General features: G+C 33.2%; 1 protein-coding gene across 2 annotated transcripts in view; it reads right to left on the bottom strand.

Annotated features, from left to right (window-relative positions):
• Positions 1–25,287, bottom strand: part of LOC117101404 (host cell factor 2-like) — a 28,853-nt gene extending 3,566 nt beyond the window's left edge. The window contains exons 1-16 of one of the 2 annotated variants that reach the window (XM_033241380.1): positions 25,082–25,287; positions 20,168–20,477; positions 19,427–19,635; positions 18,506–18,590; positions 14,248–14,354; positions 9,907–10,052; positions 9,281–9,398; positions 7,917–7,991; positions 6,489–6,577; positions 5,427–5,840; positions 3,878–5,282; positions 3,454–3,633; positions 2,815–2,942; positions 2,365–2,493; positions 1,274–1,462; positions 216–472 (exon numbers count right to left, since the gene is read on the bottom strand). In XM_033241380.1, coding sequence (XP_033097271.1) covers positions 216–472; positions 1,274–1,462; positions 2,365–2,493; positions 2,815–2,942; positions 3,454–3,633; positions 3,878–5,282; positions 5,427–5,840; positions 6,489–6,577; positions 7,917–7,991; positions 9,281–9,398; positions 9,907–10,052; positions 14,248–14,354; positions 18,506–18,590; positions 19,427–19,635; positions 20,168–20,477; positions 25,082–25,241 — 4,001 coding nt within the window. In that variant the 5' untranslated portion in view covers positions 25,242–25,287. The remainder of the gene's footprint in view (positions 1–215; positions 473–1,273; positions 1,463–2,364; positions 2,494–2,814; positions 2,943–3,453; positions 3,634–3,877; positions 5,283–5,426; positions 5,841–6,488; positions 6,578–7,916; positions 7,992–9,280; positions 9,399–9,906; positions 10,053–14,247; positions 14,355–18,505; positions 18,591–19,426; positions 19,636–20,167; positions 20,478–25,081) is intronic. The other variant, XM_033241381.1, reaches the window with a different exon arrangement.
• Positions 25,288–26,870: the final 1,583 nt, after the last annotated feature.

The raw sequence follows: 26,870 nt of genomic DNA, 5'->3' as shown, positions 1-26,870 counted from the left end.
ATGCAACTTTGGTGGTCTAGTAAGAATGATTTTCATTCAAATCATTATGAGATTTTTTTCCATAAGTATTTGGGAACATACTGAGAGTTCAGTGTGATAACATAACAGACTTTTCTAAGCTTTATTGATGCAAAAATTCCTTTTGTATTATTAGTAATACTAATATCATTATTATAATATTACACTACATTAGGGCAACCAAGAATATTGTTTACCCCTTCTCATTTCTGGCCGCAATTCTGAAGATGATAGCAGGTTTACTGGTTTGATCAATATGGGCTGTGGTCAGACTGGAAGAACTCACGATACAGGATGGGTTTGGCCCACAAAACACACGTACAAACGCCAGCTGGTTACTCTGTTTCTGTTCGATTCCGGGAGCGTTACGTACAGCGAGGTAGACTGAGTACTCAAGGATTTCACCGGCAGTGTTCGTCGGAGGTTCCCAGGACAAGTGTGCTCCCTCCGAGCTCTATGACATAATTAAACAATGAATTAAAAAACAAAGAGAATAAATCATTTACAAAGAGATATGTAAAGCTTGCAAGTGAACATTTCATGTAAGATTAAATACATCTGAAGAAAGAAATTATTCTCTAACAACAAATAATTAGGAAGTAATAGTAATATTCTCTAATAACAAATAATTAAGAAGAATATTCAAGGCTATTATTACTCCAGTTTTTGTATCTTTACTTCAGAAGTAGTATAATACTTAATACAAAAGAACACCAACAGAATGAACAATAATTTAGATGCTCCAAAATCCAAGTCCGAGGCTAAAGGCTTTGAGTGACCTGATTTTTGATGTTGTTATAAACATTTTTATTGTTTTCATCCTATATTTTATGTTCATGAATTTTGAATTCCTTTGGATTTCAACCTTGTCTTGTCTACTATTCGTACTGACCAAACTCCTACTGGAGCCAAACGATCAGATGGTAATCCACAATGGCAGGGGCTGCGAGATAGTCCAGTACACCGGGGTAACCCCCTACACGTCTAGAAAGATGTACTGGGTCCTTTACAGTGCACATGAGACAAATGTGTACATTGGGCCTACAGTTTATAGTCCTTATCCAAGAAGACTTACTCTACCTCCAGAACCATAGGCGAGCGTGTTGTTTCGAACCAGCACCAATATTATGGTTGTTGGTTTCGTCGACTTTGCCTTAACCTCTAGGCCATTTGACTCACAATCCTACTTCAGTAGGAATGTAAGACAAGCAACGTAACCACCATGCCACTGCAAAAACTTTAATAGGTAACTTACCTTACTAATACGTATCGCTGAGGGCGCACCAGGATATCCAGGTAAACAAGTCTTGAAGGCAGAGATCTCACTCCACGGCCCCCTGCCGCAGGCATTAATACCAGACACACGGAACTTGTACGCAGTACCGGCCTGTAAATCTTGTCGCTTCAAGGTACTGTGATCGAGCACACTCACTACATCAATATCCTGTTTAAAAAATAATATTAATAAAGAACGAAACTTGGTTTTATTTTACTTGCGGAAAAAGCCAGCCAATCATGCTTGACTTTTTGTCTGTCAGACTGCAAAAAAAGTTTGATCAGATTTTGAGATGATAAATTGTTATTTCAGACAACCATGGAACAACATGGTTTGTTTAAAGTCTAAAACATTAAAAAAGCAAAATTATAAAAGTCTCAACGACCATTGTCTTCGAGACATTTTGAGAGGGTAATAATATGCCAGGCTCTACATTTAAGTAAGAGGATTCATTAAAATTACAGTACTACGCTGGTCCTACATGCTACAATAATCCCTCCATGTGTTTACGCCATGTGCAATGTGCAATCTTTGCCAATCAAAGGAAGGTGAGTGAAGGATGTTGACATTTCAAATTTAAAAGGATGGGGATTGTCTACCCAAAGTGTTAATAAGAAAGTGAAACTTTGCAAGGTGATAACTACCTTTAATATTCACTGTTATTTATAATTAAAGAAAACATATATCTAATTTTCTTCTTTTACCAGAAAGTACTCTCACCAATGAAGATGTAATGAGAAAAAAATCTTGGTGTCTTGACATGTCTTTAATTTATTGACCCCATTTTTAGTTTTATTTTATTTATTGTTGCATTATTTATTTATGATTCAAAACTTTGCAACTGCTTCTTTTGAATTGTTTACTTGTTCTCTGCTTGGGCCAGGCAATGATCTCAGCTGCCTGTGGGTTGTGAGGTGCCTAAGTATGTGGAGGTTAGCGCTTCGTTTCTGCAAAGAAAGGCACTTTACAATTGTACTGATGAGATTGGATTTGCACTCAGGTACATGGGACTGGAAAGCAGCCATCTAACCACAAAGCTACATCTCCTTTACTAACAAATCATTACTTACATCCTCATTGCGTTGACTTGCCTCTGATGGCAGGTGATAGTAGCTCACCACAGTACTGGTGATCTTAATGATGCCAACATCAAACCACTGGTTAGCATCTTTTCTAATTACAATCTTGGAGGACGATGGCTGAAAGTTAAAAAACAGATCATAAAAATGTGCAGCTCTTCAGCAGATGTATACATACAACAGTGCAGGAAAAACTTGCATTCAATTAAGCGATTATTTCTTAACATTACTTTAAAGAAATACAGATTGAAGTAGTATATTGGTGTATAATCAACCATTTATAGGGGCCCCATTCAAACGATAAAAGCTTGTGGCACCACTGAAACATTATAAAAATAGGCAGAAATAACTTAAGTAGTGACTTAAAACTAATATGTTACAAAGACTTGTATGTAGAGGTTGAAATGAACAATGAATTTGAGGTAAATAACAGATTCTCACAGGTTCTTCGGGTTTCTCTGACTTCATTTGCTGGACACCATTAGTAACTGCAGAGCTAGAAACAGGCTTAGGCATGTTGACTCCAGCCAGGGATGCTATCGTCATGGCAATTGACTTGGGATCATTGTCTATAACAAATGAAAATATATCATGACAATCAGCAAAATATACACAACATTCACTTTTATTTTCCAGACTTAAAACAGAACATAATATTAAAATATATTACTTTTTACTAAATCAAATATAGACTTGAAAACTTAAAAAAATGCTTAATATTGGTACAAAATGAACGTTAGCATACCAGCTTTCGTGTGGCAAAGACCTAACTGTCAGTCACATGACAAAGACCTCTATTGGCAGTCACATGACAAAGACCTTTGGTGGTCACAACACAAAGACCTATAATGGCAGTCGCATGACAAAGACCTATACTAGCAAAAAAGACCTATAATGGCAGTCTCATGATAAAGACCTATATTGGCAGTCACATGACAAAAATACTTATACCAGAAGTCATATGATACAGACCTATAATGGCAGTCCTATTGGTAGTCACATAACAAGGACCTATAATGGCAGTCACATAACAAATGGAAGTTAGACGACAAAGACCTATACTTAAAGTCAACAACAAACCTGATGTAGAGTTGACATCTTTGGTAGCAGCAGTTACATCAACCTCCATTGGAGTTGCTCCATCATTAGCATTGGTCGAGGTAGTTGTGTCAGTGGAGAGTGCATCAGTGCTTGGTGTGGTATCCATTGGTGTCTCCTTATCAGCCTCTGGTTTTGCTTCTGGTTTTTCTTCTGGTTTATCTGCAAATAACAAGACAATCATTGCAAGATGTCAATATAGGGCATGCTTCTTTTTGAGACTTTATGTTAAATACAGATTGTAATAACAACAATGACATGTTTTTTTACATAATAGTAAAGATTGCTTGTAATGTTCATTGTTCACAACTCTAACAAGTTAATCAATTGTAATAAAGCTAAATAAAACTTCATATTCAACTATCTTCAATTGAGTTTTTAAAATTCTAATCGACAAAGGTTGTACCTTGGCTTTCAGTCTCTTGCTTCAATTCTGTTGTAGTGTCATCTTGCTTACTGTGATCTGTTGTGGTGTTGGCAGTAGTAGGTTCTGCTGGGGTCGTAGTAGATGCAGCTGGGGTTGTAGTAGATGCTGCTGGGGCTGTATTAGCTGCCGCTGGCGTTGGAGTAGCTGCCGCTGGGGTTGTAGTAGATGCCGCTGGGGTTGTTGTTTCTGTCTCTGGGGTTGTAGTAGATGCCGCTGGGGTTGTAGTTTCTGCCACTGGGATTGTAGTAGCTGGTGAAGATTGAGTAGCGGATGTAACAGTGGGGGTAACTGATGCTGGATTTACAGCTATAGTTGTAGTAGTTGTAGGGGCCACGGTTGTAGTAGCAACTACAGCAGTAGTTAAAACAGCAGTTGGGGTTACGTCAGCAGATGGGGTTATAGCAGCTGAAGGGATTGTTACAGCTGCAGTGGTTGTAACAACAGAAGGAGTTGTGACAGCAGATGGAGCAGTTGCTATACTGGATTGAGTCACAGTGGTCTGTGAATTGACTGCAGTTGAGATGACCGTTGTAGTCGAAGCAGATGTTGTGAGTACAGTAGCTGCTGGTGTTGCCGACACGCTGGATAATGCCTTGTTGTCCAAGAGTGTGATGGTTTTCATAGTTGGTTTACCAACACCCTGTTTGGCAGAGGCTGCCTGAGCTATGCTTGAGATCAGCTTAGCAGCATCGGCTGTATTGGATATAACTTGCGCTGCCGCTCCTGACGAGCTCGCAGGCTGTGCTTGTTTAATTGTAAATATGCCGCCCTTTGACAGAACTGAAGACGCTAATGTTCCTGGGATGCCGGATGCTGCGGCAGAAGAAATGGTTTTCAAAATGGAACCTGGGGACAGAAGACTGCTGCTTCCCTTTGGAATGATCTGTATTGTCTGTCCTTGACCAGTACCACCCTGGGGTGTCACAGCACGGATGATTGTGATTGGTTGATTACCGCTACCAGCTACAGGTGATCTTACTATTGAGCTTCCCGGTTGCGTGGTGATAACAATCTTTGGTCTATTAATAATACGTGTATTGGTTGTCCCTGTCAACATTTTTGTCGTCACAGTGACAATTGTCGGCCCCTTGCCACCACCTAACTTGGTTGCGGATGATACAGGTATGGTCTTCAAGATTGTCTTGCCCTGCTGAGCAATGCTGCTTATGCCAAGCAGTGTTGGAGTCTTGTTTCCTACTTGTGTAGTTGGAGTAATAATAGTTGTAGGCTTGCCACTGGCATTTGTTGTGGAAACAAGCTTCACAATGGTCGTGCCACCGACTCCAGACTTTGCAGCCTGAATGCTGGACGCAGAAGATAGGAGATTTGCCGCAGCTGACACTATGTTAACTGGCTTATTCTGAACCAAATTCAACTTTGGCATCTAGAATAAAAGAAAAAAAAATGTTTACAAAAGAGGACAATATTTCTCTATATAAAATGTATCACATACACACTTTCCATATTCCCTCAGGCCTCAAATGCTGGGCGATGCAAAATTGTATAAAAAATAATTATGAAGTATTACCCCAGCGATAGTTGTGTTTCCCATTGATGTGCGTACCAACGTAACAGTTTTAGTGGTTCCAGCTATGAGTCCTGGTAATCCGGACTTCTGTATAATTTGAATTGGCTTAACTGTCGTCAGCCCTGCAGCTGATGTTGACTTGGCCATTACTGTAATTGGCGTTCCACCTGCTGAACTGGATGCCAGTTTGAAGGTTGATCCCTGGGAGGGTGCCAGACGCATACCTTGAGGAAGAGTGATTACTGTAGGTGTGGTACCGGAGGTACTAGTGCCTAAGGATGCTAGGATAGCTTTGCTGGATATACTTGGTGTTGTTATTGTGCTAGCGGTTGAGATCTTCTGTGTTGCTGCAGCAGCTGCAGCAAGGGCTGCGATACCACTCATTGCTGATTGGCTGGTAGTTGCAGGTGGTATCTGCAAAAAAAGAGTTTGTTATCCTTATAATAACTTATTGAAATTAGATAAAAGACATACTTTTAGCTCTACTATACGTATATGAGGCATGTCGTGGCAAAATGGTTAAGTTGTCGCACAGGCTAGTATTGAGTAAATGACCTATAAAATATGTGAGCTCAAAAAATTGCCTAAAAATCCAAATTTGTTTTTCATTATAGATCAAAAGTTTAATGTCTTATTAATCATGTACCAAAGTATTAGTTCTGGAAATGGTCAACAAATTGTTTATTTAATGTTATTTTGATAATTCATTCTATTAAACAACGTATGCACAAATAACTTTGAAAGGCAATTACTCAGTTTATCTTGATTCTAAGAGTACTGTACTTTTACTTTCCAATAACTTAGGCTTGAAATGTCCAATTTCAATGAATGACCCCTCATTTTAAAGATCACATACTCATTTATCTGAAAATACCAATAACTTGAATTTCAATTATTGCTACAACTTAGCCATTTTGCCACAACATGCCTCATTTTTGAAAGAGCAGGGTTTGTCTCCTGGTGGACTGATGGATCACTACACACCATTACTAAGAATGGGTAATGTTGCTCTTTACAGGCAAAGTGTTTAAATCTGAAATGCAGTTGTTAATGATAATTCACCTGTGCAGAAGTGGTCTGTCCTTTGTTGCCTAGCAGTAACTTGACAGCATTTGAGGTTGTTGACACTGTTGTCTTGGGTTTAGTAGTACCTAAAAGTAAAAAGTACAGTATTCAAAAAGTTGTATCACGATTAAAATGCTAACGGATCTTACTTCCAGGCCACCCCCCCCCCCCCATTGGATACTGCGGCGAAGGTCTCACAAACTGACAGTGCATAAAACATATGCAAACACACAACGTGCGCTTGTTGGTAAACATGTGTTTGTAGGACATGCACATATTCCCTGCCTTGTTATGATTGGTCAGTTGTTAAGTTTGATTGGCACTCCAGAATTGTATATCAACAGATGTTTGAGCCTCTACATTAAAAGCTGATACTTTAATAATAATAATAATAATAATAATAATAATAATACAGTAACATCTCCCAATTAATTACGTACCCCTCCGTCCGAACAGAGTTTGTAAATGAGAAAATTTGTAATTCAGAGATCAAATTTTCCTAGTATCTCAGTGTTGTGAGGGTAGGCCTAGGCTTATGCTACTAAGTACAGGGCTAGGTTGGCCTACTTGTCATGGGAGCAAAAGTTTGTCACGAAAAATGACTTGAATTTTACTGTTTTCTGCAAAAAAATAATACTTTACAGAAGCCAAAAATACCTGTGCTAACTGTGAAGAACTTATTTGAAGTGATTCTTGGAATAAAACATGACCAAATAATGGCCAAAACAAGTGTTATTATTCTCTTCTTAAAAACTGCGAATCCAAATAAACAAAAAGTGAGATTTACTCTAAAGTATGCCTGAACAAGCATGCACAGCTCAAATGTAACATATCTCAGCTGAAAACGATCGATATGTCTTGCTTTAAACTTTTGTCACTTTATTGATTTAAATATTTTCTTTTTTAGTTGATGTAACATTTTATATTATTTTTGTAAATACAATTTTAAGTGTTTTTGTAGTTAAAAGCGATCTATTGTAATGACGTCATTGTCGCAAATTGGGTTTGTAATATCGAGAGTTCGTAATTGCGAGGTTTGTAATTGGGAGATGTTACTGTAATAATAATTTGCAGGTTTTTATATAGCGCTCTACACAAGTCTCAGAGCACTTTTCCACATTATTACCCCAGTCACAGGAACAATGGGGAAATTCCATAGTTTGCTGTGTGAAAATTACCAGCCCATTTTGCCCTCAACTGTCACAGTGGGTGACAATTTGGCTTACACTTTAGTAATAAAAATGCTAGACAGAAATATAAATAATATAATACTTTATGAACTGTTTATGAAGAGAAAAACACATACAAGCAGTTAAAGACAATGAGAGTAGTTGCCATGAACCCGCCAATTGGCGGATCACTTGATGATGATGACTTTTTGAACTATTAAAAAAATCATGAAATTTTGAAATTATTTTACTTTACCTTTTTGGCCTGCGGATGGTGACGCAGTTTGTGCAGGCATTTCATATTTCTGAAGCTGTAACAAGTACGCATCCGCTGAGGAACAAAACAAGAAAACATTTACATAATAAGTCAAACTTAAGAACAAGGTCATGAAGAAGAGCTATGCCAATGTTAATGTATACTGTGGATATTTATAGTATGACAAAATTTCTCACTCATCTCAACGTAATTAGACAAATCACTATTAAACCTAACCCTGGATATAAACATTCATTTTTAGCTCAGGCATGTCATCTGCTGTATAGAATCAATTCTTCCCATAATCTGTCATGTAGCCCAATACACTTTTAGTTTAGGTGTTATTTACTATGTATCTATTACTTCTTTTTAATACATTCAAGATATAATATATATTCTTATATGATATGTGTATAATATTATTATTTTTAATTCAATTTCAACTGCACTGTCTGTTAGGTTGCAACGTATTCAAAATAAATTCTGTAGGTTCTATTTTCGTAAATTTGGTAAAAGTCCTAAGTTGGCTTTACTCGAAGAGAGAAGGAATATTTTTTATCTTATTTTTCTTTACAAATGCATAAATGCCAGTTTTGACGGTGATTTCACTTCTTTTTTTCAAATACTAGTTCCTTTGCATAGATTAAGATCCCCTGGATTATTTAGGGTTCCACCGGGTAGGGTTAACGTTACAAAAAATGGTTTTATTTGTTGTCTCCCTAAGTTATATAATTCTATCTGTTTCAATCCTTCCTTAGATATATGTTTTGATAGTCTTAACTGCTTCCATCACAAAATTACTACCATTTTTACTTCTATTACCAAGTGAATTTCTTATATTTTTAATTATTTTTAGACCTATATTTGAATTTAATGTTATATTACTTATATAAATTTTTTATGTATCAATTTTCATGTATCAATCCTGTTATGGGCGACACTGGTCGCTGTTGGATGATGTTGAAATAAATAAAAAAAATTTTTTTTAAATATAATTATTACTTATATCATTTATACAGTTAAACTTGTCTATGTCGACTTTGCCTAACTCTTAAATAATTTTTAGTGCAATTTTAATTCACATTGCAAATCGTTGTTTTCCATTAATTAAAGATCTGTAAATCAAATTTTATCTAAGTTGAAAAATGTTTCAATTTCATTTTGAATTTGACAAGTTCAACTATATAGTGCCTTTTCTTTGCAGATACAAAGCGCTCCCTTTTCGCCAATCATTGGGTTCACATGCTTTAAATGTTGCTACTGGTAAATTGCTTAGAAAACCAATTCTGTGAAATATGTACCAAAACAGTTTAAACTAATAAAATATACTTAGAAATGTATATAACAGAATGCAAGTCATTTACCTGTAGCAACACTGCCCCAGCAAACTTCCAGTGTGTTGGTACTGGCACGTACAAGCTGAACTCTAGAGGGCGCTGGAGGTTTTTCTGTCTCCAGAAACCACAGATCTTTACAGCAGACCTGCAAGATATTAAAATAATTTTTATTAAAATTCTTTTTTTTTTTACAGTTTCATCTCATCAACAAACACAAAAACTATCAGGGATTTTAATGCCATACATTATAATATATTAATTTTTCAAATAAAAGTGATTGAATTAAATTGGAATGGAATGTTATATTATACTGCCTTCATTAGGAGCTCCAGAAACACTCGGCCGATTGATTAAGAGTTTGATTGATTAATAGATCATTTTTAGATCTACTGCCTCTATTATACTGCCCTCATCGGTGCTTTCGGGATTACGGGAACTTATTTTTACATCGATTGGTTAGAAAATGCATTACACTAGGACAAGGCCTTAGTCACCAGCTATGAACAAAGTTCCTGTTTGAATGGCATTGACTTATAATCAGATTTCATTAAAATTATAAATAGAAAAGTTCCTAAATTGTATCAGGCACAGCTATTCACCTCAAAACACAGTGCCAAAATAAAAAAAAAAATATTTAGGTAGAAGACCAATACCTGATTGTTCCAGGCCTTTCTGTAGCCATCACGTCCACTCCAGACAAAGAGTCTCGAGTGGATGGCCACGGAGCAGTGACCAGCTCTGGCCCTGGGCACTTGATCCTCAAATACTTCCATTGCTAGTGGTTCCCATGTCATAGTGTCTGCAATACAGAACAAAAAAATATTAATTCTAATGTTGAGCATCATTAAGATGAGTCATCAAAGCTGTAATTAAATATCCAATTAAATATAACAAAGTAAAATAATGCATAATGCATTAGAACTTAGTGGATGTACTGCACCATGTTTAAGATATCTTAATCAAGGCATGCACAATCATCAGTCTGTTATCTGGCAGATTCAGGTAATATTTGATCAGATTTTTTATGACAGTGTATACTTGTGTCAGACATGCAGATCAAACCATGTAAATTTCTGTCTGAAGCCAGACAATGCCAACTTCTTAAAAGTTTGATTAAAATTGTTTGTTGAATATCTGAAAATAAATACCCAAGGAATGGAGAAATTAATGCAATCATGAATAATTTACCTTGCATATTTATTTAACATATTTATTTATCATGACTTGTACAGTTGAACTTGCCTAAGTCAAATCCAAAATAAAATTGCAAAATTGTTTGACTTAGATAACATTTGGCATACAGATCGTTGATTAATGGAAAACACAACAATTTGTCATGTAAAATAAGGTCGACTTGTAAATTATTTGAGTTAGGCAAAGTCGACTAAGTAAACTAAATCAACAACATAATCCAGTCTTTGCACATAGTGTTCAGCTAAATAATGCTTTGAATTAAATATTGAGATATTTGGATAACCCACAAAAGCCAGATTTTTATGGGGTCCTTCAAAAAACCAGATAAGCAACAATTATTTATCTAACATTGAAGGAATTTAATTGGCTAATGCTGATTGTAAGCACTTAGTGTTGTTTAGCTAAATATTTTTTTAGTCATAAATTTAAATTATTACAGTCCTATAGTACTTATAACATGAAGATAGCCAAAGATAAACATTGAGTGGGGTCTTTTATAATAATTTTATTATAAGGCATGAGTTTTTTTTATACCTTGTTATTTATTTTTGGACAATTAGTGCACCCATCCCCACGAAAAAACTGGAAATTGCAGGAATTTTTTTTTTTCATTTAGAATCATTAAAAATAAAATATGAATATTTCTTCCTGATTATATAGATTTAAAGGATATCACAATCCCATTATTACACTGTTCACATTTACCAATAAAATTATATTTTTATTTTCTCCTCTGTCTGGGATGTTTTTGGCAAAACCATTTGCTAAATAAGCAAACAAAAACATTTCTTTTTTTTTGCACTATAAGAAAATAAGCTTGCAAAACAAAGCATAAAAAAGTCACCTAAGTAACACATTTAAGTCAATTTTCATGTGAATTTAATTGGCTAATGCTGAGTCTAAACACATAGTGTTTAGCTAAATAATGCTTAGTCTTTCATTAAAAGTATTCAGTATCATACACGAATAAGCCAAGATAGTCAAGGACTTAGTTCAAGTGGTGTCCATCGTAAGATTAAAGCAACAAGCGTTCAGCTAATGTTCAAGTCAATTGAACTGGTTAATGAAATCCAAGCACATAGTGTTAAGTGAACTGAATTAGGAAACACTGTATGTCGACACCAAGCATTTAGCTAAATGTTTACAAAAGATTAGATAAGCAAAAAGTGTTTAGCTAAAGTTAAATGACTTGAATTGGCTAATGCTACGTAAGCACAAATATAGCTGAACTACAGCTACACACTATGTGGTTAGACTCAACATTATTAAATAGATGTAAACATTTATATAAGAATTTAGCTAAACGCTTGGTGCCGAAATTCAGTTCTTGATATTAAGTTTAGTTATTTAGTTTAACTATTTTACAGCTAAAATGTGACATTAGCCAATTAAATTCACTATTAGCTAAATGATATCGATTTTCAGTACTTAAGAATTAAGCTATTTAGTTTAACTACTTTTAGCGGAGATAAGCAAAAAAAGTTTAGCTAACGTTTAAATAAGTGAATTTAATTGGCTGTCAAACCTTAGCACAAAAACTTTCATAAAATAGCTAAACTAAATAGTTAAATAATTCTTAAGAACTAAATGTCGACCCTAAGTGTTTAGCTAAATGTTTATTTAAATGTTTACGTCTATTTAATAATGTTGAGTCTAACCCCGCCTGGTCTAACCACATAGTATATGTAAATGTAGTAGTTATTGGCTAATGTTGATTTATGAGCGCACAGCATTTAGCCAATTTACATTGCAAGTCATTTTGAATTGTGAGACAAGTTTCTCAGACGGCAGGAAATGCACAGAAGCAGTTGTAATTTAAATTACTCTACTAGTGGGAATCGCCACATTACTTTCACTACTCCACTTTGAACAAAATTCAAAACCAGCAGATACGATTAGTGCACTACACCTAATTTCAACAAAATATTTCTAAATTATACTAATTGACTTCAATATTTCAGGACAAATATTATATTAACAATTCTCTTTTTCCTATTTTTAAGTGGTTTTTTGTTGATTTTATCAAATGAGTGTTTTCTGGAAAGCGTCTATTATGCAGATTGCAAAGAAAGTTTATTTGTATTGTATTGTATTGGTATGAAAAAAAAAATATTCTGGAGATAATACAATGTTGCCAGTAATAAAATGTGATCACTACATACATGTAAATTGAACTATGTAAGAAGAAATAATAAGATACGCCAATAAGTGCATTATACCAAATTTCAACAAATTATTTCTACATTATATTAATTGATATAAATATTATATTAATTCTCTTTTCCTACTTTATATTGGTTTTTTTTATTGTATCAACTGAGTGGTTTCTGGAAAATGACTATGTAATACAAAGAATGAGCATTATTCAATTTAAAAAAAAATTATTGCCTCTATGGCAACTGTTCAACTTCAATTTGTATTTTAATGTATTTTACTATGCAGATATAAAATGTAATCACTACATGTAAATTGAACTATGTAAAAAGAAATAATAAGATACGACAATAAGTGCACAATACCAAATTTCAACAAATTATTTCTACATTATATTGATATAAATATTATATTAATTCTCTTTTTCCTATTTTTACTGGATCCTTTTTTGTTGATTGTATCAACTGAGTGGTTTCTGGAAAATGACTATGTAATACAAAGAATGGAATGAACATTATTAAGTATAAAAAAAATTAATTGCCTCTATGGCAACTGTTCAACTTGAATTTGTATTTTAATGTATTTTACTATGCAGATTGTCAATAAAGTTTAATTGTATTGTATTCTAAAAAAAATATTCTAGAAATGATAGAATGTTTGCCGAAAAGAATGTGAATGTGATCACTAAATGTTAATTGGAAGATGTCAATAGAAATACTAAGATTAGGAAGAGGAAGGTAGTAAACTTTGGAGAACACTAAATAGCTAGAGAAACAGAAATACTCTGTCAGTTAAAAATTTTAAAAAATACAATACAGTTCTACAAAAAGTACAGTAACACTAAGCTTGTGTACTTGCATTAACCGTTGCCAATCAAATATTTCCTGACTACTGTACTGTAGTACCATCCTGAGTACGGAATTAGGTCAAGCAAGCAATTATCTTTAAAAGCAGGTCAAATATTACTTATTATTATTATGACATCAACAATGAAACATTTTTGGTTACCAATCTAATTATTGGATTTGTTGCTCATAGGAAAGAATGCAAGTCTTTTATGCTAAAATATGACAACAAAATAATAATTTTTCAATACTATTTCAATATAAAATAACTGCTAGGCTCCTCAAATTTGTCAGTTCAAATTTGAGTAAAATCTGTAAAAAAAGGCTGGTATATTGTTCAAGGTTTATTTACTCAACAATAAAAAGACAGAGGGCAGCATTAGCTGAAATCTCTGTGTACATAAAACAGTAAAAAATGTAAAATACAGTATATAAATGCAGCACAAAAAACAAAAAAACAAAAGTAATGAGTTGAAATGTAACGAGTAGAACATTTAAAGACAACACTGCATCTTTCGGAAGAGAAGGGTATGTCGAATGTAACGCGTAGAACATTTAAAGAAAACACTGCATCTTTCGGAAGAGAAGGGGTTATTGCGATGTTATGGTTCATTCCAGCCCCTGTTGTTGTGTATGATGTGAACATGTAGCTTACATGAAGCACCTCTTAACGGCTGCTAGGTAGTCGCGGACCACGCCCATATGCAATTCAGTACATGGACGCTGCAAGTTATGGGTTATTCTCCTACCTACCAGTTACGTTGTTTTACCATGGCACGGCCGAATACTACCACGACTTACCTAGGTTCAGCGAAGCAAGCGTATTGGTACACTTCCACTCCTTCTCATGCGTTGCCACTTTGACATCATCCATCACAAGAGGCACCCATCCTCCAAACACAAACATCCTTAAAATACAAGCAACAAAACATTAATCAATAGTGAATTGTATCCCTTCACTGGTCCATATAAAGAAGCCACTATAAACTTCACATGTCGTATTTTAAAAATCTATGTGGCAAACTGCATACTTGCTTGTATATTAAATTTTTTATTTACAACTTCAATTTTTTTGAAAAAATTCATCTTGATTCAATATCAAATATTGGGTTGATTTGTTTAACATACTCACACGCCATTTCACTGATACTCTATAAGCATTCTTAAGTGAACTGTGGTGTTAAGCTTGGTCATAGTATAACCTTGGTCGATTTGAGGTTGAAGTGCAGGGGACCCCAAAGACTACCAGTCGTCATAACAACAAGACAACTAATGGTCTACTATATTAATTGGATTATCAGAAAAGAAAAAAATCAACCCAATAACTTCAATATTGTATGTAAATGTGACCCAATAAATGGGCTGTAAACTTGCACTGAATAATATTGAGAATTGGGTTTTTGTGTAATAAAAAATTTTAACTATTATTCTTACTGAGTTTAAAATTCCTGTAAAAGGTAAAATTTTGCCATTTTCGGATTGGAGTTAATGAATAATGAATAGAAACTTGCCGAAAATAAAGGCATTTTCTAAAAATTTGGTTTAAAGAAAGTTGATAAGATGATAATTATTTCAACAGTCATAACTTTGCTTCCAGACACCTGATTGAGTTCATTTAACTTTCATTTTAAAGTAAATTATATGTTCTATGCCATCATAACAAAAACTCGTTTTGGTCTGAGGACGAGTTTACAGCCGTTTTATGATCGTGGATCACAAATCACCAAACATCAGACTAATTTTTGCTAGCTGTGAGAACTGAAAACACTATATCCACAATGCTACTTAGAATATTTGATAAATTTTAAGTGTATAATAACAATCAACTCTTATCTTTACTAAGCCTTATCATTTTCATGTACTTAACTGTATTGACATTTTATTTTAAATCACCAGGATGTGGACTTTTTTTTTATTTGTGTCTATAATTCCAATCAACTTTTTTTCTTTACTGATAAGCCTTATCATTTTTATGACCCTAAATTTTCTATGAAACATATAGATCATTTTTATTTGTGAAAATACACTATTCATACAATTTTTAGGCAATAAATTTATAAGGATATCAGAGAAACATATTTTGGCTGCTGGCTAGCAAAGGCAGTTCTTTGGATGTGTGCCAATTTCAATTGAATACTAAAGTACATCCAACACAATATTCTGAATACATAAGTATATTTTAAAAGTATATGAAAAGGTTTATAAAATAATCAATATATAGAAGTATTAGCTTAAAAATATTAAAATTTATGAAAACTTTGCTTAAATATTGACATCTTCACATGGTATGCTTTACTCTGCATTATGTATAACATGCATCATTTAATTAATTTTGCACAGGTTCTGTCTGTAAAACATGTTAATTGACAACATTCATATAATCCCTAGACAATACCTGTGATAACCACAATGTCAGGATTCAATATATATGTTTTGTTAAGTTATAAGTTTGTAAAAATAAAATGAAGAGCGATAATAATAGCATTTCTAAATGATCTGCATAGATCCTTAAACTGTTTGGCAAACAATCAAATTTTCATTATTTTTTTTTTTGGTTAGTTTTCTAGATTGTACCCACAAACTGTACAGTATGTTTAATTCAGGACTTCCTGCATTTCCGTAGATGATGAGAGTAAACCATTGTGGCATTCTATGTCATGTTGAATTATTGTGCCTAATTGATTTGCCAATTACCAGAAATATATTTTAATGAAATCTTTATGAAAAGAAACATCATTCAGACATTAAACTTTTAGATACAGTCACAATCTATTTAATTTGCATATCATGCAGTTTACATTCTTCAACTGCTACTCATTTGCATAATCCTGAATTAGATTCATGAAAGGGGGACACATAAAGGTTATAATATGCGTAATTGTCTTAATGTGCGAGAGTGATGCAGATGTCTTTTGACACACTATCTCACCCGCTCTGGGGAAGGTCACATAATCCCAAGGCTAATTTCTACTCAAATAATCTGTTATATGAACAGCTGCGATTCAACCTGTCAAAGGATGTAGATAATAATTTTGTAGTCAAGCTTCCAACACTAGATACCCATCATATAGTAGAGCACTGGATAACCATCATACTGTATATATTACGGCCAAGCCGTGGCAAAAAAATGTACTGTAACTTGAAATTTCCACTTTTCGAGGAAAACAGTTACAAGTTTGCATGTTTACAACTTCGTAACAAATTGTAGCATCCTTCTGAAGTTTTTTCAGGACCATATATCTATATATGCTTTAATGATTATGTAAAATTTCAATTACAACTGTTGGTGTATTGCAAAGTTATTTACCTTGGAAACATTGAGAATTTTTAGGGCACGATATTGCAACGTATTGTTTTGAATTTATTATGTCTGGGCAATAATATGCATTATCCAGCTTGTGCATACACTGTTGTTAGGATTATTGATATGAAAACACCTTCAACCAGTTGATTTTGCTGTAGCAAACTCCCCTAGCTCAAAACTATTTTTTAATACAACTCTGAGGTAAAATAATGTATCTACATCGCAGATACGTTGTTTTGCCCCGTAATCTAGCAGTTACGTTGTTTTACCACGGAAAATCACTAGATTTTAAGTTCTGTGATTAAAAAAAAATATAGGTGGTGCTATCCCCAAAACGACTAATTTTTGAGACATGAAACATTCACAGGTAATTATGAAGTGTTTAAAATATTCCCAAATGATATCTCAGAATCAACAAAAATGCGAGTTACATTGTTTTGCCTCGAGTAGGGCACTAGATAACCAATAATATAGTAGAGCACTGGATAACCATAATTTTGAGGACAATGTGATTAGACAATCAGGAATTTTAATCACGTCACCCATATTTTTCATATCACATTATCATCAGATAGGCAGATGTACACAAATACTTTTGATTTGATAATAAAATTCAGATGTTTTTTTTAACTAATAAGCTCAGGATTGTAAACATTTTACTTTCAGCCTAACTTAAAATCGCACATAGGCATTTTAGAGGGCACTGTATGCTTCAGAATGCATGGTCATACCAATACCGATGTAAACAGTCTAAAACTAAATTCAAAATATAAAAGATTCTAAATTTCAATGTATTTGGCAATGTTCCAACAAAATTCCTAAGCTTCCTAAAAGCGACTTAAGATAATGTTGTAAGACAAAGTCCCGAAATTATACAACCATTTACTCTCACTATTAAAAATGACATTAAAGGATTTTGTAAAAAGGTTTCAGTATTTCTTAATAAGACTTGAAATTAAAGTTGAGAACTGAAAATTCAAATAGCCTTTAGGTCCATAGATTAGTTTATACTCCCAAATTGGGTCAATTGTTTATAAAACCCGACCTGGTTTCTATATATATCTTCAGAAGTCAAGTGGTATTTGAACTCAAGCATATATTTTTAAATTATAGTTGTTAAGTATTGATGGGAGTCTGTAACATATTTCTGAGTGATGCTTCACAGGAAGAAATAACTTTAGAGGCTTGCCGTCCAAAACCTACTGTTGCTAAATGTTAAATAGAATACTTAGTAGAATTTGTCAGTATTGTATGCTTTAGTACATCAGAAGCCGTAAATTACTTTTACTCGTAACTTTGGCAATTGTAAGTCGATTCCCATTAAATGACCTATCATTTTAAAGCCTATAATATGGAGAATATAGGTATATTAAAAAGTAAATTGTCTTGTTTTAGTCACTGATACTAATTAGGTATATTAAAAAGTAAATTGTCTTGTTTTAGTCACTGATACTAATTTGGCATCACAACTCCCAGGGAATAAAAAGCCTGTTGCTTGGTCGGTTTTTTCAAGATATCAGAATAAATATATTTTTATTGTGTCCTAAATTCTGTAATTTCCACACCCCCCCCCCCCCCACAAAAAAAAGCCCAGTGCACAAAATGTTTAACAAAAAAAGAAAATAAATAAATAAAATTTAAAAAATAAAGAATGATGCTAAAGGAAAGAATAATTCACATGGCAGCAAAGTGTTATAAACCGATGATTAAAATACATTAGAAATTAAACGTGTTAGAAAATGATTTATGTGTTACCGATGGTTAATCATGGTTGCCGAATGCAGGCTTCTTGGAAGCGGTGCCGTACCATGGATCTCCGGTTTGATCCACGTGTTAGTGTCTGCAACAAAAAAACAAACACGCAATTTAAAACTTCATTATGGTTTATATAAGAAAGATTAAATAAATATAAATTAAAGTGTACTGATGGTAGATTGATAGAAAATCAGATTTTAACCATTGAAATTCCAGGTAAAAATGTTGTTACACAATATAATTTAGGGTACCATTTGGAGTGGTCTTGTAAATAACATACCCTTAAATATGCTGGTATTCTATTCTACAGTGTGTAGATCCTTAACTTTTTAAAAATGTTTTTTTTTTTTTTTTTTCGTTCCTTTTATTAATATTTACTGTAAAGTTTACTACTAAGTCAACTTTGCCTAAGTCAAATAATTTCTAAGTTATCATATTTTACATTGTTGTGTTTTCCATTAATTAATGACTTGCAATTTTATCTAGCAATTTCTCAATGCCATTTTAGATTCGACTTTAGTCAAGTTCAAATGTATTAAACAATTTGGACCTGAACTTGATGAGGCTATAGATGTTTACATACTTCTGATTGGTAGTCAGCTGCATAAAGAATTATAAATAAAATACAAAAGGATAAATCTAAACAACCCATTGGAAATAAAATAATACTTTAATTACGAGATAGGAAAATGCCTGTAAACAATGCATTAATTTTGAAATCATCCAAACCACACTGCTGATTTTTAAGCCCTCACATTATATTTGACAAAAACATGACATGCCTAAATATGGGCATGACTATATATGGGCATACAACAGTTTTTTGTCAAAAAAATTGATAATCTAGACTTAGTTGCCTGTTGACTTTAAATCACACCGATAACTACAACCAATGTTAATGCTAGACTGACACTAACTTACCACAATTTAGTTGCCATAGGTCACCAAGTCTACATCCACTCATCCCTCCATATATGATCAAGCGAGGGCGCTTTCCATCTTTGCCCATGTAAGAAACAGCTGTATGCGACTCACGAGGTGGAGGTGGCTCCCCGTTGGTGATTGGTATGTTCCAAGACAAGGCAGAGTTTGAAACTCTCACATCAAGGGTATAAAGATCATTCAAGTATCTAAACAGAAGATATTAAATAGTTGTTTTATCAGCAAAAATAAGTTACTACTTTACAGACCTTTCACTTTAAAATCAAGATGAACTATACTATACAAATATTATATCTTTAGTTTGTTGTGCAAAAAATAAAACAATTTATATAAAATATGTATTTAAATATTTGATGAATACTCTAATAATTTATAAAAATTATAAAATCATTAAGTAAACTTAGTAATTAATACAAATTCATTTTGTACTGTAACCTTGGGTTACTTTAACACTTTTGTCTGTAAGAAACAAGACATTGTTTGATCAGGCAATATCTGATAGTGTACGCTCAGGTTTTACAGCTATGTTTTATCAAACAAATAAGTTTACAGTTTTACTTTACTAGCCAAAGTCTGATCAAACAGTCTGTTAAGTCTGCCAAACAAAAATCTATTGTCTGATGCATGGCATTAAAAATATGGGATCTTAAAAATTATTTTTAGAGATTATCATAAAATAGAAATAGATGATCAATTATCATTATATGATGCCATAAATACCTTGGTATATTGTTCTTGGGATCATCACTATCATTAGCCAGCCCACCAAAGAGATGAGCTGAGCCGTTCACTAGAGTGTATGTGTGACCCAATCGGGGGCATGGTGCTGGTCCATTGCGTGGAGGTTTTGGCTTCAAACGTTTCCATTCCCAACGACTTGCCTGCAGCTCATACAACTCGTTAGAGTATTTGCCATACTCAACCATGCCACCAAAGATAAGTAGTCTTGTACCATCACAGACAAAGCCATACGCAGCACATCCGGGAGGAATATCTCCTCGTACAGCCGGAACGAACCATTGGTTATTAGCTACAGAAAATATTTAAAATGTGACTAGTATTGAATAATACATTTTAAATTATTATTTAAATTTGTTTTTACTAACTTTTTATATTGTAATGTATTATACAGTACTTAAATAAAAAATATGTTTAAAAAATTAAAGAATTTTTTTAAAACAAAAAACATCATAACAAGAGCAATCTTTTACTTTTTTTCAAAAGAAAATGTAATTTACATAATCTCTGTTTGAATCTCTATTAGACATCCCATTTAACAGTTAATTTGGTTCAGATTTTTTATTTCATGCCTCAATATTCCTTTGTATTTTAATGTTTGTTGTGTAATCATTTCTGAGAATATTTAATGATGTAACATGATGATATAATCAATCTTTCTAATTCATTAACTTCTTCAAATATATTTATATTCTAGTTTCCACTAAGTACTTACTAATTCTACAGTCAGAAAAATCAAGAGTTCACTGGGCATAATAAACACATACTAAAACACAAGTTCACATCCTAATTAAAGTTCAATTTCACATAATGCAAGCATTTTTCCAGGCAAACAGGAACAGCCCAGGGTATAATCTATATGAAAGTTGAAGTTTGACATTTCCAAAACCAAAAAAAAAAAAAGTTTTTTGTATTTTTTACTTTATCTCTCTATTCTAAAGCTTTGTTCAGGCTATCAAATTGTATTTGACCAAAAAAAACAAAACTGTCGAGTGCCCATATATAGTCATGATGTACCCATATATAGTCATGATGTACCCATATATAGTCATGATGTGCCTATATATGGTCATATTAACAAATAATTGAAAGTTACTTGCATAAGATAATACAGTAATTGTTTTATTTTGGTTTCTTTTACTTCTTTATTTCTGTTTGTCTTGTAATTGTTTTTGTAATTTAATTTTCTTATTATGTACTTCAGAAACGGCCTTGTGAAAAACACATTTAATTTGTGATCAGTTTTCCATTTTCAAATAAAGTCATTATTATTATTATTATTATTATTATTATTATTATTATTATTATGTGATGTCATAATGCCCATATTAAAGGCATGTCACATGTTTTTCTCAAATCAAATTTGATAAACTGGACACTTCCACTACTGAGGATAAGGTATTTATTCTGGAGAGTAGTTGAGCTGTAATTCTTCAGGTAAGAAGTGTTAACCTTTGAACTTTACAGTATGTCCTCATACGATCAAGTCCTGTTAAGTGATGCGATAGGATTTTTTTTTTATGACCAAAAACAACTTCACTCTCTAAGCCGTAGTGAGACTTAGTTTACTGTACTGTATGCAGTGCATCATTCATACAGTATATTGTCTTGTGCAATAAAATTTCACTTATTTATCTGACAACAGTAATTACAGGCTGTCTTTGATAAACTTGTGGTAGAACTTGATGTGTTAAGACTAATTCAATGTATACCAGCTCAAATACTGCACTAAAAAACAATTACAAGTGCATGGTTTACACCACTTATGGCCCCAAGACGTAAACAAAAAATATGAGAGGTAACATCTGGCAACCATTTATGAATGTGTCATTGCTACTTTGCAACGTAAGTGTATTAGTAATAGTAAAGTCTTCCTAAGGAAGCTGTTTTTACATCTATTTGATTTGGATTTCTTTAACATTAAATACAAGATTTTTTTCACGAGTTCCTTCAGGTGGTGAATTGCGCAATAGGCCTACACCATCAGGAGACAATCCCCTACGTGCACATGGACCATATTACAGTGTACACATAAGACCAACAGCTTAACACTTCTTATCTGAATGATGCTGCAGCTACTAAAACTTGCCTTTCAATCTTCCAGCTGAAACCCAAGAAGAGAAAAGGATAGAATTGAACCAGGCACTAAGAGATCTCCACGGTTCAGTGTAAACATCATCACCTGTTTAGCCGACTGATCTAAGCTGTTCCCTCATATTTACAGTAGTTTATAAGTTGAATCCATATGCTAAAATGGCTGTGTATATTTCAGTCACTATGTTGAAATTATCCTATAATATATCTTCTCTCATTGGCATCATTCCAACAAAATGCCAAGCTAGGCTAGCCAGTTGGTACAAACGGGACCAACAGAGCAAGGCAACTAATGGGATAAAATGTTACTTTCAATCTACAGTATTGTTCTTCACGTTGATTTATAGGGTATTAAAATTTTATTCCGAAATTAAATCTTTCTTAATGTATACTCTCATTCAAAACAAATATTCTGAGACACCCACAGATTAGAAGAACTATGACAAAATTTATAGGAAATACTCCCCTCCCCCCACTTCCCCTTGCTTACTGTATACCCAGAGTAGGGTACTACAACAGTATTTGTCAAGACTTCAACTGTGGCTTAGTGTTTAAGGTGCTTGCTTTTCTTTCTCCAGGCCTTAGGTTCAAATCCTGTGAGACCAAAATAATATATATTTTTTTTTAATTATTAAAATTTATATCACTAAACTTTGAACTTAGTTTATAAACATCATCAATTTATACTTTATATTTTTATATGAAATTGTTTACTTAATGTTGTTCTTCTTAATTCATGTTTTTTTTATCATGCATATTTCTACATACTTTGCTTCAATAATTAACTTTGTGTTCTCAATTAACATGCTACAGAAATTATCCTTTTTATATGGTAAAAATTGTATGTGGTACTGTAGTGTAATTTTTATTATTCAGATTTGGCTGCAAAATTGGATAAATATAAAAGAAATTTTCAATTAGATCTTTAAACCTATTAGAAAATTTTCTGAAAAAAAAAAAAAAAAAAAAAAAAAAAAAAAATTATAAAGTCTAAAGAATGTCTGTCAACTTTTCTTTAAAAAAAAGAACACATTTTATTTGGCCAAGCTTTTCTTTGGTTGAAGCAATTAAAGCGTTTTAGTGGATCTGTAAGGCAAGACATTTTTTATTCCTTGTTTCGCATACTTATTTAAAAAAAATTTATCAGAGGTTAAAATAATCTTAAAAATAAATTAGAAATCAATATTTGCAGTTGGCAGGTTCATTAAACATGGTTAAACAAGGTATAAAACAAGTCTTGTCTAAGGCATGACTTTTTTACACCTCGTTTAGCGACCCGCTGTCCATCAATAAAATCCTAAATAAAAAACAATTTTATTTTTGGCCAATTGGCACACCCGCTTCCACGAAAAATGGAAATTTAAGAAAAAAAAAAAAACTCTTTCCTTATTTTTATCAAGTCCACCGCTGCCTTGAAATCTTCTAACATACAGCAAGATATTTCTACCTAATTACATAAATTTTAAGCATTCAACCATCCCATTACTACAATGTCCACATTCACTAATAAAATTTCATTTTATTTTCTTCTCCGTCTGGATGTTTTAGGCAAAACTATGTTTTATAAGAAAACAAAATCTTGCTATTATTTTTTCTGTCCTCCTCGGACAATCTTTAAAAGATCGCGAACAAGATATAAAGAGTCTCGCCTAAACTGACCAAAGTTGAGGAATATAAAAAATATTAATGGATTGCAATGCTGGAAAAAAAATATTTAAAAGTATAAAAATAAGTGGCAGTAAAAATGGAATAGAGAAGCAGATGAGGTCATAAACAACTGTTATCTAAAAACACTTTTTTTTTAAAGACCATTCCATATTGCTCTCCAAATAATGTAGAAAAAGAAAAACCATGGTATAATAATTTTTTTACAATGTATTTACAAAATTATATTATCATTGTCAACTGTGTACATACAGTAGGCTAGCCTATGGAAACTATTGCCTAGGTCCTACGTTTGTGCACAAGAACAAAAGAATTGCTTTTGTATTATGAATTGAGTTTTAGTGTCACTTTGCTTGGAGTATAGAGACTGGTAGTAGCTTATAAATAAGTTACAATTGTAAACAGATCTTATCAAATCGTCCATTGCACTAGGTACTAGCCTAGGGATATTCATCAAACAAAACTTCTCAATCATCAACTACCCCTGGAAAACTTCGTTTATATTTCAGAAATACACCAAAAAAATTTAGTTTTTTTTAACCTCTGGATATACAAATGGAACTAACCCACAACTCCATCATCTGTATCTACAATCAGAATCAGATTTCCCTTTATAAAATAAAAAATATATGCCGAGGCAACAATTCGTAATGTCAAAAAGGCTAATGGCGACCGCCATCTTGGGCGCCATTTTGAAAACCGCCATGTTGGAAAATCGTAAACTTAGGAAAACAGAAACAAGACTATCTTACAAATAATTTGCGAAAAACTCTAAATAATGCAAGCGTGTTAGTGGTAAATTGTTTACTCACTGCTTAGGACTAATTATACCACAAAATATGTGACCTAACGACCCCAACGGCAATATAAACAGAGAATAGACGTTATACACAAACAACGGGCGCCGCCATGTTGAATTTCAGACAAATGCTGTTAAAATCTGATCTATAATGTTCACGACACCCAAAAGTGGACACTTAAAAACAATAAACAGTGTGATTGTCTGAGAACTAAGTGAGAAAATATATTTTGAACAAGAAAGTTAATTATTCCAAAAAGTTCATCCTCGGCATCAGATGACAACAAACCCGAGCCGCCATATTGTGTTGACGGACACCGCCAAAATTTTGAGCTTACCTGTGTTGTAAACGTGAAGTTCATCAACGATTCCTTCATTGCCACCACCGAAAACAACCATTAAATCTTTAATAGCAACAGCTCTGTGACCGTGGCGAGGCCTAGGACACGGCCCAGTCGTATTTGTTACCCTCTTCCACTTGAGTATGGGTGCCGCCATGTTGTTTCTTACCCACAATCACTGGGAGGGACGCGAAGGACCCGTATGGTGTAAACAATTCAATTATCCTCTTTCAATAATATTCTTAATAAATAAATACTACTTCATTCAAATTCAAAAATACTTTAACAAAAACTGCAGTATAAAATCTTATAATGTGAACAATGTACCTTCTTTCGATTTTATCAACGAGAGTAAGGAACAATTTTATACTTATTCTGGCTTGCCAAGAAAGGTAAATATCGACAGTGAAAAGTGAACAAATGTTGTCTATAGAGGTCGCTGTTTCACAATTTTTCAGTCAAATTAAACTCATTTTCCCTCCCTTGTGTGTTTATTATTTACCGTACTTGTCGCTTGTCCTTCGGGTTTTTTTTTTTGTTTCCTTTTACTAAAATAAATGTATTTTCGAAGTACAAAAAGAAAAAAATACAATACAATTGGATCGAGTGCAGTACAACACTAATCAGGCCTATTGACAACAAAAAAATATCTCCTCTTTCTGCTTTATTTAATTCATTGCCTCTCACAAAAGAACATCGCAAAACATCAAAACACAAAAAGAAACAAATGCAAAACACCGGGATCCTATGGTTGTCTTTAAATATTCTGACGGCTGTAAGTGCAAGAATGTTTCTACTGTCACTTGAAACTATAGATTTTAAAGGCTTGTATAAAATTTAGATTACGCTCCAATTTTATGATAATAATTATGGCATTTGTTCTATTTGTAGCTCTTATTCAATTTAAGATATTAGACATTTTCTTTTTTCATGTCCTTCCCTCCATAACATGTGACTATAAGTATGCAGTTTTGTATGGATATATGATGTAGGCCTACTTATGTATGTGTATTTCATGTACGTTTGTATGGTGTTTGTATAATTGTTCATGTGTTTGTTTGCATCACTTTATTTTGCCTTAAGTGTTTTAGTTTAAGATTGCTTTGAATTTTATTTTTTTTTACATGACTGAACAGTTTTTTTTTTACTTTTCCTTAATGTCCCTTTTGAAAATTTGAATTGTCTTTTTCTTAGCATAAGTCTATCTTTTGTGAACTTTACTGCACACTGTATTGTTTTGGACGCACTTTTCTATTGAGAAATGTGCCACTGATTGAAAAGTGTAGTTCCTAATAAATGATAATTATTTGAGTCAGTCTATTTCAAAAGACATAAAAGCCGAGTTTCCATAAAATTGCCGCACTCATGCCGCTGCAGTGTTGTTTTTTTTCACTGCAATCGCTACAATTAGGCTAGCTATCGAAATATTCGGTCTATTTCATAATATTTTAACAAATTTTTGTGTTCCGCAAGTCAACATTCAATGTTTGTTGTACAAGGTCTTTTCATTGTTTTTACATTTTACTTCACATGGAGCACACATGCAAATCCACTCTTCAAGATATAGAGATAAACTCTAAATCGTCTTGCGGTAATGCTACATATATTTCTGGATTAATTATGTTCAGAATGTTTACATTTACTACGCTATCCCATGGCATTTTAAATTTTAAAGACGCGGAATCTGCGAGTGTGAAAAAATAGGTGCTCCAGCCGGGACTCGAACACGGGACCTTCTGCTGTCTAGGCCTATATTAAATTATAAATACCGTACATATATATATAT

The sequence above is a fragment of the Anneissia japonica genome, unplaced genomic scaffold, assembly GCF_011630105.1.
Source record: "Anneissia japonica isolate Jap-2015-1 unplaced genomic scaffold, ASM1163010v1 scaffold287981_len1045443_cov154, whole genome shotgun sequence".
In the NCBI taxonomy this organism is placed as follows: Eukaryota; Metazoa; Echinodermata; class Crinoidea; order Comatulida; family Comatulidae; genus Anneissia; species Anneissia japonica.
Note: the sequence above shows the minus strand (reverse complement) of the source record. Positions and strands in the feature narration are given on the sequence as shown.